The sequence below is a fragment of the Diadema antillarum genome, unplaced genomic scaffold, assembly GCF_040938485.1.
Source record: "Diadema antillarum isolate AM-2024a unplaced genomic scaffold, OU_Dant_1.0 seq00000234_RagTag, whole genome shotgun sequence".
In the NCBI taxonomy this organism is placed as follows: domain Eukaryota; kingdom Metazoa; phylum Echinodermata; class Echinoidea; order Diadematoida; family Diadematidae; genus Diadema; species Diadema antillarum.
The window spans coordinates 407268-426889 of NW_027271283.1; the positions used below are offsets into that span (position 1 = coordinate 407268).

Sequence of the window (19622 nt, forward strand, 5' to 3'; positions counted from 1 at the left end):
TCCAATTTCCTTTTAAGATAGCTTGAATTTTCTTTAACCCAAAATGTTTTGCTTATGTGTCAAGCTCCTTTTCTCTGGTTTGTTTGTGTCTTCGATCCTTCCTTCTCTGTGTTATCTCTTTATCTCTCTCTCTTTTGTCATTTTTCTTTTGTTTCAATTTTATGTTTCATTCACTGCTTTAATCCTTACTGTGCTGGTTTTGCTGAATGGCACTGATATTTTGAAACTAATTGTCAATATAGAGATTATCTAATCCTCCTAATCCCTACTATATCATTGTGGCCTTCCCACAAGGTAGATTGCTACACCATGTGGGCTTTTTACATTAATCAAGAACTTGGTTGAGTTTGATGGATGGAGTAATAAATGCTAGTGTAAAAGCTTGGCAAATTATGCAAAGAGCCTAAGCACATATAGGATCAACTTACTCTTCTTTCTGTTGTGCGCACCATAAAATTTGCTCTCTCTACTTCCATCTTTTTCCTTCCACTTTCCTCTCTCTGTTTCTTTTCTTTCTCTGCTATTACTATTTTATATTTCATCTTTTCTCTCATCCTTCTCTCTCCTGTTCTATTCCATCTCTGATGTTCTCTGTAACTGCATTCTCTGTTACATACTCTCTAAAAGAATCGAGTGAAAATATTCACTCTTGAAGGAGTGAATACAAAAAAAAAGTGAATTTACAGTGAAATTGGACTGAATTTTGAGTGAAAATGTTCATTTTCACTCTTTAGAGTAACCTCAGGGATCACTCCAAAATCTTCGAGTGATCCCTGAGGTCACTCCAAAATAAGTGAAAATAAACATTTTCACTCAAAATTCACTCCAATTTCACTCTAAATTCACTCTTGTCTGTATTCACTCCTTCAAGACGAGTGAATGTTTTCTTTCAATATATTTCCATTTTACTGTTCTTTCTTTCTCACTCTTCCTATCAACTGTTGTTTTTATCTTTCTTTCTTACTGTAGCTTTGTTGTCCTTTGATTTGTGTTTCTTTTCTCAACCTTTTCTCATTAACTGTTTTTCTTTCTTTCTTGTCAACCACATACCCATGCTAACCGTACAGAAGTGTATGGTTAGCACACCTTTTCACGTTTTTTGCAGATGAGTTTTCCCATGTAAACTAAATGAAAGATGAAAGATGCTGGTGCATCATTTCAAAACATGCATTACCCACCAGTATTTGTTGTGACTGTATGCAGGGCTCGACACTAACGGTGGCCCGGTGGCCCGGGGCCACCAAAAATGAAAGTCGGGCCACCAAATTTAAAAAAAGGGCAAATTTGGTGGCCCGCCTCGGGCCACCAAAATTTTTTGAAAAGTATGTCAATAAATTCGTAACTTTTTGCGCCGGAAATTAGCAGTTAAATTTGTTTAAAGGATGGATGAAAAGGACTGAATGAGTGCCTGAGAGTGAGTGTTGCAAGTTTGTTGAAGTTTATTTATGAGTAGATATGTCCAACTTCTAATTCTTACTCTCATAAACTCAAATATTTGACTCATAAAAAAAAGGACTTTTAATGTTTTTTGTTGTTTTGTTGGGTTTTTTTTTTTTTGGGGGGGGGGGGGGACTGGGACACCAAATTTTTCTCTCGGGCCACCAAACAAAAAAGTTAGTGTCGAGCCATGCTGTATGTAATGTCTTATAATGTGGTATTTCTGCATTATCTATACTGATACTGACTCTGAACTATGTCCTCTATGAGGTAATTTTGTGACTACTGTGCTCTATCTTTTGCTTGATCTAACATCTAAAATGTATGACTAAGTGAAAGAAGTAAAATAATGGATACTTTTATACAAAGTTGCCTTTCTTCCTATTGCATGGCGCACACACACACACACACACACACACACACACACACACACACACACTGCAGGTAGGATTTAAATTCTTATTGGCTTTGCAGTAATTGCAAAGAGGAAAGCCGTTTTTTTTTTCATTGTATGACTGGTCTGTCTCCTGCGCTAATAATCTTTGACATTTATAGATGCATTCCTCAGGAAAATACACCCACATGAGATTTGTTTCATGATTGTAAAAAGTGGCAGCTTTGCTTAGAAGGTCTTGGGTTTGCTCATTTTGAAATCTTATTCTTTCATCACAATTTTGATTGCATTGTGAGAGAGTGATCCAATATTCATCTTTCTAGCCTTGCCCAATGAATAATGAAGGCATAAATGCTTCACCTGGCATATTCAGAGACATTTTGGAGTGTGGTTGGATCATATCTTTTTGCCAAAATGATCCAGCAGTATTTGAAGATGAGGCTTGTTGAAAAAATTTCTAATGTGCTTTCTACATCTGATTCAGAAAATTACCACTTTCTTTGCATTGTATTGATTCGGAGTACTTTGCCTGTTTCGAGAAGATTTCTATCAGATTTATAAATGTCAAATTCATCAGTCACCTAGGTCTGACTCCAGTAAACACAAGAGTGTTTTCATGTTATGGTACATGTTGTATTAATCCTGTTGTTTCAATCAGATTGATTGATGTATATCACAATATTCCAATCTCCATGGGGAAATTGAGCTCAATTTTAAAGTAATTTTTTGCATACACTTTGCAACAGTGACAAATTCATGCAAAAGTAGATATAATTAATGATATCATTCAAGATAGATTGTCTGTGGATTTATGTTGAAAGTTTAACAATTTTAATGCATCATTCTTAATGTGCAACTTGATGTGTCACGATGATCGATGTCTGTAAATGTATCTGTTTTACTAGGCAAACAATAAACAAAATGAAATACGTAAGAAAGCAATCAAATCAAATATATCAAATAAAAAGAAGTAGGCCTAATGAAGTTTATTATAACCTATGCACTGTATAGAGCATACAGGGACCACAAGTAAGATAGAATTTAAATTCATTTGTCAAACCAACACATTGTTATTGGGTATAGTTGTCAGGGTATATCATACTACCTTTCGACAAATGTTAATGGTTGTAAATCAGTTTTCATTTCATCTCAACTTTGCGATTGAAGCAGTTAAAAACAATGGAAATATTAAAATGTATATTTTTAGGCATAACTTCAAGAACATTCCTTGTAATGTTACAAGTGAGATATCACAGGCAAGGTTTTATTTTGCTCCATCTGATGATGGACTTTGAAATGTTTAGAATGGCACTTTAACTAACTTTGCGATGAAATTTTTCAAATATCTAATGTAGTCTGATAGAAGATGTACTATGATGATGAACATCGTAACGAAGAGTTTGAGTCATTGGTGTTTTTGTGAGAAACCATAGAAACGAACCCGTGAAGGGCACCATACTCAATTAAACAGCTTGGTTGTCCCTGACCACCGACAAGCCTTCTTTTGTTACTCATTAGCAGCACGCTAATGAAATGAAATCATAGGCCTGATGTGGCTGTTTTTTATAGTCCCATTTTGTTTAATACCCAAAGTGCACCCATCACTACACGCACCATCAAGTTTTGTTATCAAACATGGTGTCATGGTATAGAGAGCTAGGATTGAGGCAGTAGTCTATTTGGCGCCGCCACATTTGTAGACTTGCAGTCCTTACTCGACTTTGCAATCAAGCTGAAACTAACTAATTTTTGCCTTTTTTCCCTTTCTTTTATACTGCAATATCTAAACTTGCTGAGACAGACCCGCTTAATAAACATGTTGGTTGATTTTTTTTAACATTTCATCCCAAATTTTTTTCTTTCATGTCTTGATGAGATATCATATTCACTCCCATTATGTTTAACATGTATTTGGAAAATAGTATATTCAGTTTCCTAACAGCCAATCAATTTAGGTTCTTGAGAATCTCTGTAGTGCCGAATCGAATTTCTAATAATAACGATATTCAACTATTAATCATATAGTAAATGAGATAAGTGTAAAAACACAAGGGTTGCAATTGGCTTTATGCAAGTACAATGCCTTTTTGGTTCTCAACAAGTGCCGTATAGGACTATGGCATATCCTTTTGTGCATTGACAAATACCCCTAATTTTTGATTGAAAATGAAAACTGAATTGATGCTCTCTATGGTTATTATAAAGTCAAATCAGTATTGATTTCTTGCTTTAAAATAACCTATCCAACTTATTTTGCCAAAGCGTGATGTCATAGCCATTCATTGCCATGGAAACTGGTAAACAACCTCACCTGGCCCGAATACATGTGAACACTAATTTTTGCTAACAATGCTCGCACCTGGTTCTAACCCAAGCTATAACAAGAGACTGTAAGTGAAGTCATCACTGTGGTGATCTACTGGGACAGATGTTTAAAAACTGATTATAAATAAAGAGAAATTACTGACTGCCCCTACTCTGTATTGTATCACCATAGCCTGCCTTCTTACATCTGAGTAACCATGCTGTCTTTAGCATGAGGTCAAGTTTGGTAGGATTTCTAAATGCTTCTAAGCTCAAAATGGCAAGTTAAGCTGAATTTTTTTGACATATAAAGGGTTAATGCTGATCAACGATTTTTTGACTTGTCTTCACAACACATTACTATCTTTTGAAAAGGCACAATGGGAATCAGTAGTAGTTGTTGGTTTGTTTGTTGTTTTTTGTTCTTGTGCACATCAGGAACCGGCACTAGTGCTTGTGATGGAAGAATATTGGCCTAGTTGACTATACACATGCATGTCTCAAACATGAGGTTCATGGTTCAAAAGTTTGAGGAAAATCAGACAAACATTTAAAAGTTATGAATTTGCAAAGTTTTGGTGAAGCCACCACTGGATGAGAAGACAGCTCTTGATGAAACATAATAAACAATAAGGAATAATACACTGTAAAAACGTCGGTGTTAGATTTAACACCATGGGTGTTAAATCTAACACCGATCAAACTTCAGTAAAGGACCACACCCACAGGTGTTAAAAATGCACTGTGATGGTGTTGAAAAGTGTTCACCAAACACTTCGTGGTGTTAATTTGACACTGTACCTGGTGTTATTTTGACACTGTACTGGTGTTTATTCAAAAATGACACCACATGGTGTTGATTTGATATTTGTTGGTGTTAATATCAATGGTTTAACACCCGTCCAGCTTCAATAAGAGACCACACCAGCTGGTGTTACTTTGGTGTAAATTTATTTTCACATTTTTTCAAAAATCTAGTATTTTAATGTAGAATTCTTGATCGTCTTGTTTAAATTAAAAATCAACAAGAAGTGCAGTTACTAAGAAACTCTTCAAAAAACAGTTTAAAATTTGAAAATGACACCCAGAGGTGTTAATTTAACACCCTAAATGAGCACCGAAAATTTAACACCAGCTCGGTGTTCACTATTTAACACCGGACTTTTTGCAGTGTACAATTCAACATTTTCTCCCTTTTCTAGTATAGTGAAAGAGCACTATACTAGACTTACCTGAGCTTTCAGAAAGCAGGAAGAATAATATTACATTTGTAACATTTGTCAGTACCAAGTCAAGGGAATGTGTACTTTCAATAAAAAATGATATTTTGTGGAATTCTCTTTCTTTTCTTTATATTGTTTTCAAATTGTGACATCATGATCTGTCACAGTTGTAGTCATCTAGCAATGCGTGATGGCACTGAAACTTGAAATTTTCCACTTTTCCTCAAACGTTAATTGCTGATGTCTTGTTGCTGCATTCACTCAATCCTTGTGTATATTTTGGATTCATTCCCCTTTATTTGAAACATACTTTTCCGCGGCTAGAACACAAAGAACTATATCCGATAGATGTGTATGAGGAAGTTCAATAATTGATGTGAGAATCCCACAGCATTTCTTACCCAAAAAAGGATGAAAATTGTTGCTAAGATATATTTGAGAATCAGATTCGGTAGATTGATTTAATAGTCACACTGACTGCATGGAGTTTGACCAGATGAAAACTAAAAATGACAGCATATTAGAGTAGCAGTCATTTTCTGTTCTTTGCCTTTCCATCACACGTTGGAACTCAAAAAGCATTTTACATCATTCAATAGAATCAAATGTGCAATAAAAGTGTGTTTTAAAATTTCTCTCCTTTGTATTATTTTATTTAAAGTGGGTCATTATACCACTATATGAACTAAATCTCTCTGAATTAATATTTGGTTTCTTACCAGGTACCCATTTAAACATTTGAATGATGAACTTTGAGTTATTCAGAATTGAAAACTACTAAGATATTTATTACTCACTGCAGGTATTATGGTGGGGCTTGAACCATGGACTTCTGCAATGTGCAATCCAGAAGATCACTACCCCCATTGTACGATGATTGTACAGCTGTTACTCCGTATCTTTTATGAGTACCGGTACAAAAAAAAAGAAATCCATTTTGATGAGGCAAACCTGCATCTAGGTTACCTATTACCTTTCTGGCTTCTTTGGCATTAATCACTGGATGGAAGATGGTGTCGTAAAATGTGCCATCAAGTATGGGAGGATGAATAAAAAAAGATTAAAAAATGATTTATGGTCCTGGAGCACTCCAAGAGTTAACACTGGAAATGATTTGAGAGGCTATGTGTATCAGACCTGCACATGTTTAGATATTAGTGCTACCTGGGACTCCCTCTCAAGGATAAAGATGGCTTTTTTAACTCATTGACTCCTAGAATAAAGATTTATGTGATAGAGCTGACATAAATTTGAGCAGCTTCTTATAAACTTAGCTGTGAATGACTGATGAAAATTTTGAACCAGTAGAAAAATAGAAACCCTCTATTTTCACGTGAGATTTACATTGAACTGATCTCCAGATCCTATGAGGTAAACACACAAATTATCTGACATTTGCTTTCACCTTCACTCTTCAATTTGGACATGCATACTTTGAAAGTTTTCCATGTAAATTGTACAGAGCTTCCTATATGCCTTGACTGAGATAAAATGAACAAAATATTTGTGTATCTTGGTTTATTCCATATGAAATAGACCTTGAAATCAGGAAAGTCATTTAAATATGGAAATGCATGAAATATGTTAACTTTAACCCGTTGAGGACGAGTCCCGGGTATATGGGCAGGTGTCGATGGGAAATGTGTGTTGTAGCAAAATCAGTCCATCCTCAACTGGTTAGAATGAATCTAAATATCATAGGTTAGTTTTGATAAAAAATTGGTTAAGTTTTCTTCAAATATTTCCTTGTTTTTGGTCATTCAATCTCATCGTGCTGTAAAGAAAATGATACTTTTGCGGCAAGAAATTTTCATGAATTGGAGCTGACGACCTTTTTAGCTCACCTGAGCCAAAGGCTCAAGTGAGCTATTGCGATCGCCCTTCGTCCGGCGTGCGTCGTGCGTCGTGCGTCGTGCGTCGTGCGTCGTGCGTCGTGCGTCGTCCGTCGTCCGTCGTCCGTCGTGCGTCGTGCGTAAACTTTTTACATTTTCATCTTCTTCTTGAAAACCCCAAGACCGATTTTCATCAAACTTGGCAGGTAGCATCCCTAGGGGGTTAGGAATTCAATTTGTTGAAATGGGCACCATGCCCCACCCAGGGGGCCCCCAGGGGGGCCCCAACCCCCCAAAATTAAGGAATCTGTAAAAATCTTCTTCTCTAGAACCAGAAGTGATAGAGCTAAGTTAATACTATGAGTTAGTACATTGATGACTGTAGTTTCAAGTTTGTTCATGGCAGAATCAGGAGTGCCCCCCTTGGGACCCAGGGGAGGGGGGTGGGGAAGGGTTCTAATGGGGCCTAAATTGTACATTTTCATCGTCTTCTTGAGAACCCCATGACCCATTTTCACCAAACTTGGCAGGTAGCATCCCTAGGGGGTTAGGAAATCAATTTGTGAAAATGGGCACCATGCCCCACCCAGGGGGCCCCCAGGGGGCCCAAACCCCCCAAAATTAAGGAATATCCGCAAAAATCTTCTTCTCTAGAACCAGAAGTGATAGAGCTAAGTTAATACTATGAGTTAGTACATTGATGACTGTAGTTTCAAGTTTGTTCATGGCAGAATCAGGGGTGCCCCCCTTGGGACCCAGGGGAGGGAGGGGGTGAGGAGGGGTCCTAATGGGGCCTAAATTGTACATTTTTATCTTCTTCTTGAGAACCCCATGACCTATTTTCACCAAACTTGGCAGGTAGCATCCCTAGGGGGTTAGGATCTCAATTTGTTAAAATGGGCACCATGCCCCACCCAGGGGGCCCCCAGGGGTCCCAAATCCCCCAAATGAAGGAATCTTTATAAATCTTCTCTAGAATCAGAAGTTATATATAGAGCTGAGATAATACTATGAGTGAGTACATTAATGACTGTAGTTTCAAGTTTGTTCATAGGAGATCCAGGGGTGCCCCTCTTGGGTAGGGGGGGGGGGGGGTGGTGGTTGGAAGGGTCCAAATGGGGGCCTGAATTGTACATTTTCATCTTCTTCCTGAAAACCTCATGATGGATTTTTGTCAAACTTGGCAGGTAGCATCCCTAGGGGGTCAGGATCTCAATTTATCAAAATGGGCACCATGCCCCACCCAGAGGGCCCCAGGGGGCCCCCAATCCCCCCAAATTAAGGAATCTTAAAAAAATTGGGCCCTTATTGTACATTTTCATCTTCTACTTGAGAATGCCTAGTCAAATTTTGGTAGAGCTGTGAATAATTTAGATTAGTGACTGCGTGAAAGGTGAACTTGCGATACTCAGGTGAGCGCTAGACCCGCGGGTCTCTTGTTCATTCATGGCACGAAATTTTTGCGAGTTGCCTCTAACATTCAATGCTTGCGTAAAGTGTCGACAAGGACTTTCACATGCATTTTTATTTTGCGAATCAAGGCTCTTGCAAAATTTGCGAAATTAAAATGCATGTGAACATTCATCATCTTACAGTAATTAGATTCAGATGCAAGTAAGAGGAGAGGTTTGGCATAAAAAATAAGAAGAAGAAGAAAAAAAAAAAACAGCCACTAGCTAATCATGACAGAATGTTTATCTTTACTACATGTAAGGCCCAGAGTATCAACACAAAGCATTCAGTTGTGATAATAAGGACTTCTTTGCTTTGATTAACGCACAAATGAAAAGAAAAATAAACAAGTGCATATTCTATATACTGAATATCCACTTGAGAATTGATTATTAATTGAATCGAAATTGTCTTATTTGTCAAGTTTTTGTTTTGTTTTTGCATTGTATTTTTGCCCCGGGCAGATTATTTGTAGAAAGCTACATGCAACAGGTGCACATACTTACACTGGATTACTTAGGACTGTTATCAATGCTGAAAGGCTTAATAGTAAGCACTCATTGACAGGTGTACGGTACAGATCCTTAATGTGAAATCTACCAACAGTATGGTATCTAGTCTTATTGACCCTTCCAGGACCAACATCCCAATGTGCCATTGACATTCTCATGTGAACAGGTGGATGATGGTACTGACAGCATTTCACAAGTGCTGTATGCACCATATATTCTCAATGGTTACTTCTTCTTTTCAGTTACCATGGCAAAATGTTCATTGTTTCTTTTTTGTTGTTGTTATAATATTATTCGTGCACATATGTATATTATGTTCAGTGAACTGTCCTTATCTGCTGAATGAAAGTCAGATTGACACATGTACTGCTTTCAGTCATGTTTTTGTTTTAAGATGGAAATAAATAAACTATTGAATTGAATGGTTTCAGTATTTCAAATGCTTAGCAAAATATTTTATGTTGCTAAGTATTTGATTTCCAGCAGATTTATTATTAATTCAATAAAATCAGAAAAGCCACAGTATTTATTGTCATTCCACAATATTTTTCTTGGTTGTAACATTGTACTGATTCTGTGTTTTTATGTGTATGTAGATGTTTTGTGTTGTAAATGAAATAAATGAAATAAAACATGATAAATATCATCTTCAAAGTAGGCAAACACTGGCTCTGCTTTTGAGGAAGGCATAATCTTTCTTGTATAGTTGAAGAGTTTGTTTGCAAAAACCGATAAGTCCATATTTGCCAAATGGAGATATTTGCGATTAAAGGTCAAGAAAAATAAAGAGAACAATAAGAAAAATTTTGCTTCTCTTGACCATAACTTAAAAAATGTACCTTTATTTGTAGTGACCATTCCTTTTAACCACCTTTTAACTTTGATTTAACCATTCCTTCATTTTTTTTTTTAAAGTCCTGATTCACAAAATATCAGGCTTGCCATATATACAGTGTGCAATGTTCATCAAAGGAATGCTTTTCTCATCCATATGTGTGGGAAGATAGACAGCAAGTTGCTTTTAACTCTTTGTGTGCCACGTTCCTACGTCCGGCTCAGTCGACAGCGTGCCAACTTCGCATATTCTGCTCAACACACAAAGCCGCCATAACCGATCGATAAATCGCTAAACCCGCAGTACAATGAAAGCGTTTCTCGCGCTTTTGTTCCTCTCACATACGGCTTGCATTCTATGTGGTGATTGACTATCAAGCGGTGTTCCCAACTAGATTTGCGTGTACATTCTAAGTTTCTGTCACTATTCTATGTGCAAATGTCATGCCTTTATAGTAATATAGCAACTGGTAAATCAAAAGAAAAATTGAAAATAGAATTGTCATACATTGTATATTATACATGGAAGCAAAGTTTGGCATTCCTCTTTAACTTTGCTCACTATCATGTCCAGCTTAACAGAAATTTGTAGAAGTTATACAAATTGGAAAAACAGAATTCTTTCTCAAAGCATGACTACCTTCGTGTCTCAGAATAATGTGGCACACAGGCCTCGGGGGTTTCCACCATGGCACATAAAGACTTAATGCTACATTCAGCAAGCTGATGAGTATGTCAGTGACATTTTGAGATGATAAATTATTTCTGAGAGCAAAAGGGTCATATGACTGCATGTGTTTGTACTATCCTTTGGCTTATGAAAGTCTGACCTGAAGATATTAAAAATGCAATCACTTTCTTCAATTCCTTTTTATTTGTCTAGGACCGTGAATAGCTACAATGCATTCTATGACCCCCCCCCCCAAAAAAAAAAAACCACCAACAACAACAAAACAAAACAAAAAACAACAACAAGGCATTCAAAAATCCTCACGAGTCAGCATGTCTTTATTGGCAGACTTGCATTTCATCACAGAAACATCTAGGAGCACTGATTCTTTGTAAAGGTGAATGATTTTTCTTTCAATCCAGCAAAAATGTCATTAGGTTGTTATGAAATTGTAGCTTCCAGTGCAATTTACATTTAAAAAGACTCTCTAACTTTTTTACTACACACCCAATGTGATGACCGCCATAGATCTGCCTTTTGAATTGATTTCAATACGGCACCATGACATTTACGAGACTAATTCAGTTATTACGTTCTGTCAGAGTGAATCTAATACACAGTATATGTCATTGCCTTCCTGGAAAAGGGCTGTTACTTGAAATCTCATCCTAAAACTGAATTCTGGTTTCGACATATTATGGTATTGTTTTGAAAGCTCTTTATATGATGCAATAATCATCATTTTCTTTTGCAATTTTTTGAACACACAAGCCTTAGCTCCTTCTGCTGAGCAGACAAAAAATTGTGCCTCCATCAGGGGTTACAAAACATATGGAAACTTATACAAATATAATCAAGTTATGGAGATGCATAATTATACACGGATAAATTGTACGATGTGTCACTTACTGCATATACCTTTGGTTGTTGAAAGTGGATACAATCACAACTTTGGATTCTCTGCTTGATCATTTATTCTCTTTTTCTCTAACAACCTGTAGATGGAACCAATATTGATTGAAGTGCTGTTGCCATGGCTACATGTAACTTTGCTTTTTACCTTCAGGATGTCGATATTGTATGAGTGTGGACTGTGTGTCCAATTCTAATGGAGGGGTGTGCTTTGTCATAACTAGTAGTTGTATTTTACATCATACTGAACGTTCTATGTAGACATGATTCCTGCCATATTGTGCAACTAAAATTGAAAAAAAAAACATATGAACAATGGAAAAGTCATATTACTGATTTTTATGCATAGAATTTGCGAAGTGTAAGAATATGAAGTGTCTTTTATACACATTGCATATTGTGAAACTAAAGACTTGCATAAATAAGAATTTCCTTCAGGTTGGTACATGTATTGCTGATTGGTTGACTTTGCATTCTCTTAAATTGAATAATGAAAAATCAGAGGTTTGTTATTTGGTTCAGACGTTCATCTGGGCTAAAAGTCAATCATGATTTCTGATACTCACAAAAGTCTCAGATTCTTGTCAGAATCTTGGCATTATGTTTGATTCATCTAATGCCTATGTCTTGTCAGATGTCGAGTGTATGCAAATCTGTGAGGTACCATCTGCTAAACCTTGGCTTTATCCACAAGTACTTTAACTCGACCCCTTTTTTTAAACTAGTGCACATACAAATATAGCACCTTGATTTTATGAATGTACTTTTGTATAACTTACCTAACATAAAGTTGGTTCAACTCCAAAAATTACAAAACACACCCACATCAATTCTATTTTGAAGTCCTTACATTAGTGACCAATCACACAGTGCATTAAATTGAGAATTTTAAATAGTGTCTGTCTTCAATTGTGTGTTTTGCCTCTGTATATAATGCTTTATTAGTGAATGTATAGGATGCTGTTCTATCACTATTGTCAGAAGACCCTGAGGTATTTCTGGTTCCTGCATGTAGTAAGTTGGGGGTGGGGGGGGGGGGGGGGCTTTGCATGTGCTGGGTCATTACTGTGGAATTCATCGCCACCTTACATCAGAAATGAGTCATTGACATATTTATGAGAATGAGTTGAAAACTGATTTGTTTCATGATGTTTAAACTTTTCCAATTTCTTTCTCATATATTTATTCTTTCATCTTCGAGTGTGCCTTGAGCATTTCATTTCATTGATTTGGTACAATACAAATTGAAACTATTGTTATTACACCATACTAAGAATGAAAGTCCAGAGGTATATAATCCTATGCACAGAATGATACAAACTGCCCACACACTCAATTCATTAACCCTCTGCTCCTCATGAACCTGTTAAGTCCTACGCAGAGTCTTTGTAGATTTCACAATCAAGGAGTGAATGATTTATTCTATCACTTTAGGTTAAGATAGCCAGAGGAGGTTCCTAGCAAAATTATAAAACAGATAATCCATCAAATGTCTTCATGATGTCATGGGCCTGGGAGAATGACGCAAAGGCTCGCGATTGAATCATTTGCGTTTGCTTTGTTCTCCTGGACACACGACGATGACTACTGTAAAACATGATATTTTTGCGGCATGAAATTTTTGCGAGTTGCCTCTAACATTCAATGCATATAGTGTAGACAAAAACTTTCACATGCATTTTAATTTTGCAAATCTTGGCTCTCCTGAAATTTGCGAAATTAAAATGCACATGAACATTCCTCGTTTTACAGTCTTCTTGAAGGCATATATATGGACATATAATATACTTGATGACATTGAATAGGACACTACAAGATTTCATGCCCACCAGAGGACGAAAAATGACAATATTTCATGAAATCACAATGTCTGGTGTGTGGTGATCAGTATCTAGATCAGATGGTTAACCACACGTCAAAATTTCATCCTGCAATTCTATTACCATTCAACGATTGAAACCATGATCTGGTAGATATTTGGCAGGGAATCAAATTAAGTGGTACTGTATGCACGTAGGGTAACGTCACTCAATTTAGTCTCGTAGTTAGTCTGTTCACATGGAAACTCTTTGGGATTTCCGATGTTATCACCCAGTTTGCAGTGATAGTTTAGAGCAGGCTGTTCTGGCAATCTAATTGCTTCTGCTCAAGTGCACTTGAGACTACCCTTCCGACACTCTTGTAACGCTGGCCGCTGAGTCTAATAGTGAAGTGGTCTGTGGGAAAAACATTCTGGGTATTACACCACATTTCGGACATGTGTTAAAGGACAAAAATAGGAAAAACAAACTACTTGACACAAATAATCAATTTTGCATCTATATTGAATTTGGTGCTGCCACTCTAGTTTGAGAATGAATTATACTTTATAATTTATGAAATTCTCATTTTCTGATGTTAGCTCAAAACAAGTTGTTTGTGCATATACCTCAACATTTATGCATACATTCATACAAAGTTTTTATGTTTGTATATTATGTATGTATGTATCTATGTATGTATTTATTGATTGACTACTTTATTGTCCACAGTGGAAATTCTTTGTACATTGTTCATTTGTACATTTATACAACAATATAAACATCAAATACATCACAGGTACACCACAGACATATTACAGAATGCCACTGATACTCGCATATACATCATCACATACATCATTAACCATACAAAAATATCAACGTATATTACTTTTATACAATTGTTCAACTCATAATTGTATTTCTCAGTATCCTTTCCTGCATCATCACTATGCATAATCACAGATATACACACATACATATTACTTTTGTGTACATTGTATTTGTTTGTATCAAGGCTGATAAATGATCATCTCTCATTGTGTGTATGGACTGTTGATAGAACAAGTTCAAGTTTAGAGATTGCTCACTGTCTGCTGTTCAAGAATAAGATGTATATTAGTTCAAAGACACCATGGAGTTTGTATCAACGCATGTTCTATTTTATTCTTCATTTCAGAAAAGTACATTTCTACCTCTGTTTTATTCATATGCATATGAACTGTGGAGCAGGGGGAAAAGTGGTTTAGGTATACAAATGTCTAGTGAAATTAAAGAGCATTGTCAGAAAATTTTGCAACATGCCAATTAAATCCATATGCACCAGAGTCCTTTTAAGATGTCCCTTAGTGCAGATTGACAACCTGACCTACTAATTGAAATGGTTTTGTTTTGACCTCCATATCCAGTAGAATTTGATTGTTTGCAAACATGCAGAACACTGTATCAGCTGTCATTGACTTGAATGAGAATTCCCCTTTTTCAACTTAATCAAGATCAGGTGAAATGATTCTAGGACATCTGTAGCTAAAACTGCAACACCCACCCAAACAAAAAGTGTTCTTTAAAACCCCAATTTATCCTTCTATATCTGTGACCATCATCAGTCAACTATGTCAGCCCAAAGTACGGTATCCTCAGCTGACAGTTTCTTCTTTTTTTCTTTTTCCCACTTTCTACCGCCTCCATCTCTGATGTACAGACTGCCTACAACAATTTGCAGCGAATGCTGGGCCACAAGTGGGAGTTTATTCTTATGCAAGCACAGGAACAGCTCAGGTAGGTTTACACACATGAAGCTATCCCGACAATTACATACCATAGAGTTACACATGGTTTACATCTTGGCATGTATCATTGGTACATATATCATTTCGTGGCAATGCAGGAAACATTGGTAACATGTGGGAGGATGTGGTCAATATGGTGAATACATGTAATGTGTGACAAAATGTTTAACATGTTCAAAATTTTGACACAACTGAATTCACATGGGCATGCGCAACTTCGTTGAACCCAGGGCTGCCAACTCTCACGCATTGAGCGTGAGACTCACTCATTTTGGTCCTTTCTCACTCTAAAACTTTATTTCATTTGCATGCATTTCTATTGATCTCACTCATTTTGACTCCTAAATTATAGCATTGGCCTATGGGAGTCTCACTCTCAACTAGTTTCCAGTGTTGGCAGCCCTGTGAACCCTTCGTTCATAATGCGCTAACAGGCCATTTCATGCAGTTTATGCCAGTGTGTGTCTGAATGCGGGAAACAGTTCTTGCAACAACTAAAAAAAAAAAATAAAAAATCATAAAAAAGGGACCAGCGCAAGTATGTTGTGGCAATACCGGTATCAGGGGTGGATCCGGGAATTCCATGAAGGGGAGGCGCCTACACTTGCAAAATTAAAGGGGGGCCCACGCACCCCCATTTTTTCTATTTATTTATTTTTTTGTTTTAACCAAAAAATAAAGAGGGGGCACGCGCCCGGTGCGCCCCCCTCTGGATCCGCCGCTGGATATATATCGGTGCTAAAAGCAATGTGTAAGAATATCATAAAAATGATGTAATAATGTGTGTCCTGCAGATAGCGCATCATTTCATCAAGTACTGGTAAATTTGACATAAACAAAAATAAGCTGTGTGCCACTAGATAGCATGCGCTGGCACGCCTTATGTAGGGCAGGGCAGAAAGCACTCCATTTTTTTTTTTCCAAGTTACAAAAATAAATCAGGTGAAATATTCACCACAGGTGGTCACTCATCATGCCCAGGTGGCTTACACAAGGTCTTTAATCAAATCCCACAGATTCTCTCTGTCAAACTGTAATTGATATGGCATCTGTTACAGCTGATGCACAAAAATACAGAAAAGAAACCCAACTTTATTGATTTGTATAGTTTCCTTTCTGCCATCGTTAGGCTGTTTGTTCAAGCAAACAAGCCATTTGCATAGAAATCAGGTATTATTAACCTAGGCAGGTATTACTCAAAAAATTCAGGTCACTGAACTGCCTTTTGCTAAATATTGCATCTCAAAATCAAATCAACTGAAAGCTAATTTCTTTCCCACGAAAAGTTGAAAATTGAATTCTTGAGGCTGTATTTTGCCCTGATTTTAGCTGTCAGTGTCACTTCTTATGAAAGGCAACATTCATATTGAAAAGACATAAACACATCGCAAACACATTGTTTATTTCTAGCGTGATATGTACTTCAGAGAGCTGTACATGTACACATAGCTGCCATCTAGTATTTTTCCTTTCATTTGTGTCTATTTTTTCATCCAAAAGAGAAAAATGTCATTTTTAAACAAAATTGTAAAATATAAATTTCCCTGAAATTCTGTCAAGCGTGTTTGCATGTACAATTCTTCTATTTGAGTCAGAATATCTTGTTTGCCTTTGAAATATATTCTTAGTATGAATCATTTTCTTCATGTCGTATTTGTTTGGTCTGTAGCGTATAACAGCCCTCTTTACATTGGTTTTCCTGTTTTCAATACTGTGCCTATGCTATGATATGCATATTGAATGATCAGGTGGCTAATTACAAAGAGAATACATAAGCATATCTGTTACATAATTATGCAACAGTAATATGTGTCCAGGCTTGTAGAAACATATCAGGTGATCATTCATGATGTCCTGTGATTTGCACAGAAAACCTTGTGCTAGAGGGATGGTAGTCTTGAAATTGAGGATAAGCATTGTTTAAATGAAATGACATTTTTTGCCACCATGGCGACCTTTCTTGTGACCACTCTTCACAGCTGTTCCTTTAGCTTTGCAGCCACTTGATTTACCTTATATCAATGTTATTAATAATAATAATAATAATAATAATAATAATAATAATAATAATAATAATAATAATAATAATAATAATAACATTGATATAAGGTAAATCAAGTGGCTGCAAAGCTGAAAGAACAGCTGTGGAGAGTGGTCACATGAAAGGTCGCCATGGTGGCAAAAAGCGATGACTCGATTGAAAAAAAAAAATTGCATTGGCCGGACACAGTGGTCTATTCATGAAGATGATGAAAGGGAACAAATGACCAAATGACCACAACAAGGTTGATGCATTTGTGCCTATAGAGCCCTGACAAGTGTCCATACACGTGCTGGTCAAGGTTAATGGACATGTCCCTGATGGTCATTTCATATCAGCATTAGATTACTCAGAAACCTGTAGGGACTGATCCCTGTCACTTATAGCACACTCAAGACTCGTCAGCATATTTATCATTTCTTTGTTCAGGGTTTGAAATAAATAGTTTTCTGCTCTGTTACAAAGAAAAATCATTAAAAAACCATCACAACATGAGAACAATGGATAGAAAATTGAATATTTGATTTGAAAAAGGGAATAGATAGGTCACTGCAATGTGGTCGCTGTTAAACAAACAACAAATTGCAGGGTGGGAAAACACAATGTAGGCAGGGGCGGATCCAGGAATTCTGTAAGGGGGGGGGGGGAGGCACAACTAATATTTCTGGTGCCACTTCCCGGTTTCATTCATCTTTTTTTATTTCTGTTGTTTAAAAAAAAAATGGGGGGGGGGGGGGGTGTGCGCCGGTTGTGTCCCCTTCTGGATCTGCCACTGGTAGGATATGTTATATGGGCATGAAAGTACACATCATGATACAGAATTACCAGGAGAGTATTGAAGAAATGTAGACCAGAAAAAGATTGAAAAGGAATTCTCCAGTTGATGCAACTCTGTATGTGAAGTATTAGGAAACACAACCAGGGATATTTTTTACTCTTCCAACTTTGCAGAGCAATAATAACTCCTATAAAAGCCTGTATGGTGTGTACTACTTGTGTTGTGAATTGGCAAGGGACATCTTTAAAAATACTTTGTGCAAGATTTATTCAATAATGTCAATTATGACCTCACAGCGTGTGATAATGAGATGTTTGGGTTCTGGAGTTGTTCACTTTTTTTATTTCCGTTCATACACCTGTTGTAAATTTGCAAAATTGATTCCCTTATCATTTACTACTTTCTCAAACAGAAATGAACACAAAAACAAACACAAAGCTGATCACATTTTAAAAAACCAAAGCACTATTCTAGAATTTCATTTTAGTATTTTTCACATGCTAGAGGACTTCACAGTTACTTTTAGGATATCAAGAACCAAGTAGCACACTGTGTGCACTGACTAGTTAGTTAACTAAACATAAACATTCACGAGGAAATACAGGTTGCATTATTTCTTGATGCTCTTATTTCTTTCTCTAATCATTAATTCCATTATGTTTCAGAAGTTATGTAGAGATGGTACATGTATGTGGAATTGTTTTTACAGGACAAGCTTTGGAGTTGCAATGTACTCTCTAAAAAAATGAGTGAAAATGTTCACTCTTGAAGGAGTGAAGAACAGAAAAGAGTGAAATTGGAGTGTATTTTGAGGGAAAATTTTCACTTTTACTCATTTTAGAGTGACTTCAGGCATCACTCGAAGATTTTGGAGTGATCTGTGAGGTCACAATAAAGTTCATTTTCACTCAAAAGTCACTCAAATTTCACTCAAAATTCACTCTTTTCTGTTATTCACTCCTTCAAGAGTGAACAGTTTCACTCAATTTTTTTTAAGTGTTATCTCAAATCCATTAGTTGATTGTTAAACTGGTTGGTATGTATACATAGATCAATGTGCATAGTGTGCCTTGCTTCTCCTTCCATTTGCTTTAACTAGCTGCAAGGTAGGGATCGAAATACCAGCAACTTTTGGTGTTCAATTCTCTCAAAAATGATGGCAGCAGAGTCCAGAATGCTAGTACTATATTCAGGTTGAGTTGGAGGAGAAGGTAGAGGCTTTATTATGTCAGTTTGTCCTTCTCTCTCTTGCTCTTTTGGATCCATTTTGCCTCGTACTGATCAAACAGACACCCAGCCCGAGTGTAAACAGACCGTGTTCTCCCCCAGTTGTCACCCCGCCATCAGCTAGATGCCGCGCTGCATTAAAGGGTGTCGTACAAATATTTGCCCAGCAATTTCTCATTTTTCCTCCTTTTTCCCTGCCAGTCTTCTTCCTTTGATCCTGACTTCACTCTGACCATATCTCTCTCTCCTCACCTTATCTCAGTCTGCTCTTGATTTCTTCAATGCTTCTAAACCATTTTCTTCCTCAATATTGCAGGTTAGCCAAGCACAGGAAGAAAGCTGACAGACTTGTCTTAGACTCGCAGGAACGAGCCTTTTGGCGTGTGCACTACCCTCCGGTGAGTGTATGCAGTCTTG

At 36.8% G+C, this 19622-nt stretch overlaps 1 protein-coding gene across 1 annotated transcript in view; it reads left to right on the forward strand.

Moving 5' to 3' along the window:
• The window catches only part of LOC139729346 (regulator of G-protein signaling 11-like), a 55529-nt gene that overhangs the window by 14214 nt on the left and 21693 nt on the right, over window positions 1–19622 (forward strand). The window contains exons 5-6 of the mRNA XM_071640274.1: window positions 15072–15148; window positions 19522–19603. Of these exons, the coding sequence (XP_071496375.1) occupies window positions 15072–15148; window positions 19522–19603 (159 nt within the window). The remainder of the gene's footprint in view (window positions 1–15071; window positions 15149–19521; window positions 19604–19622) is intronic.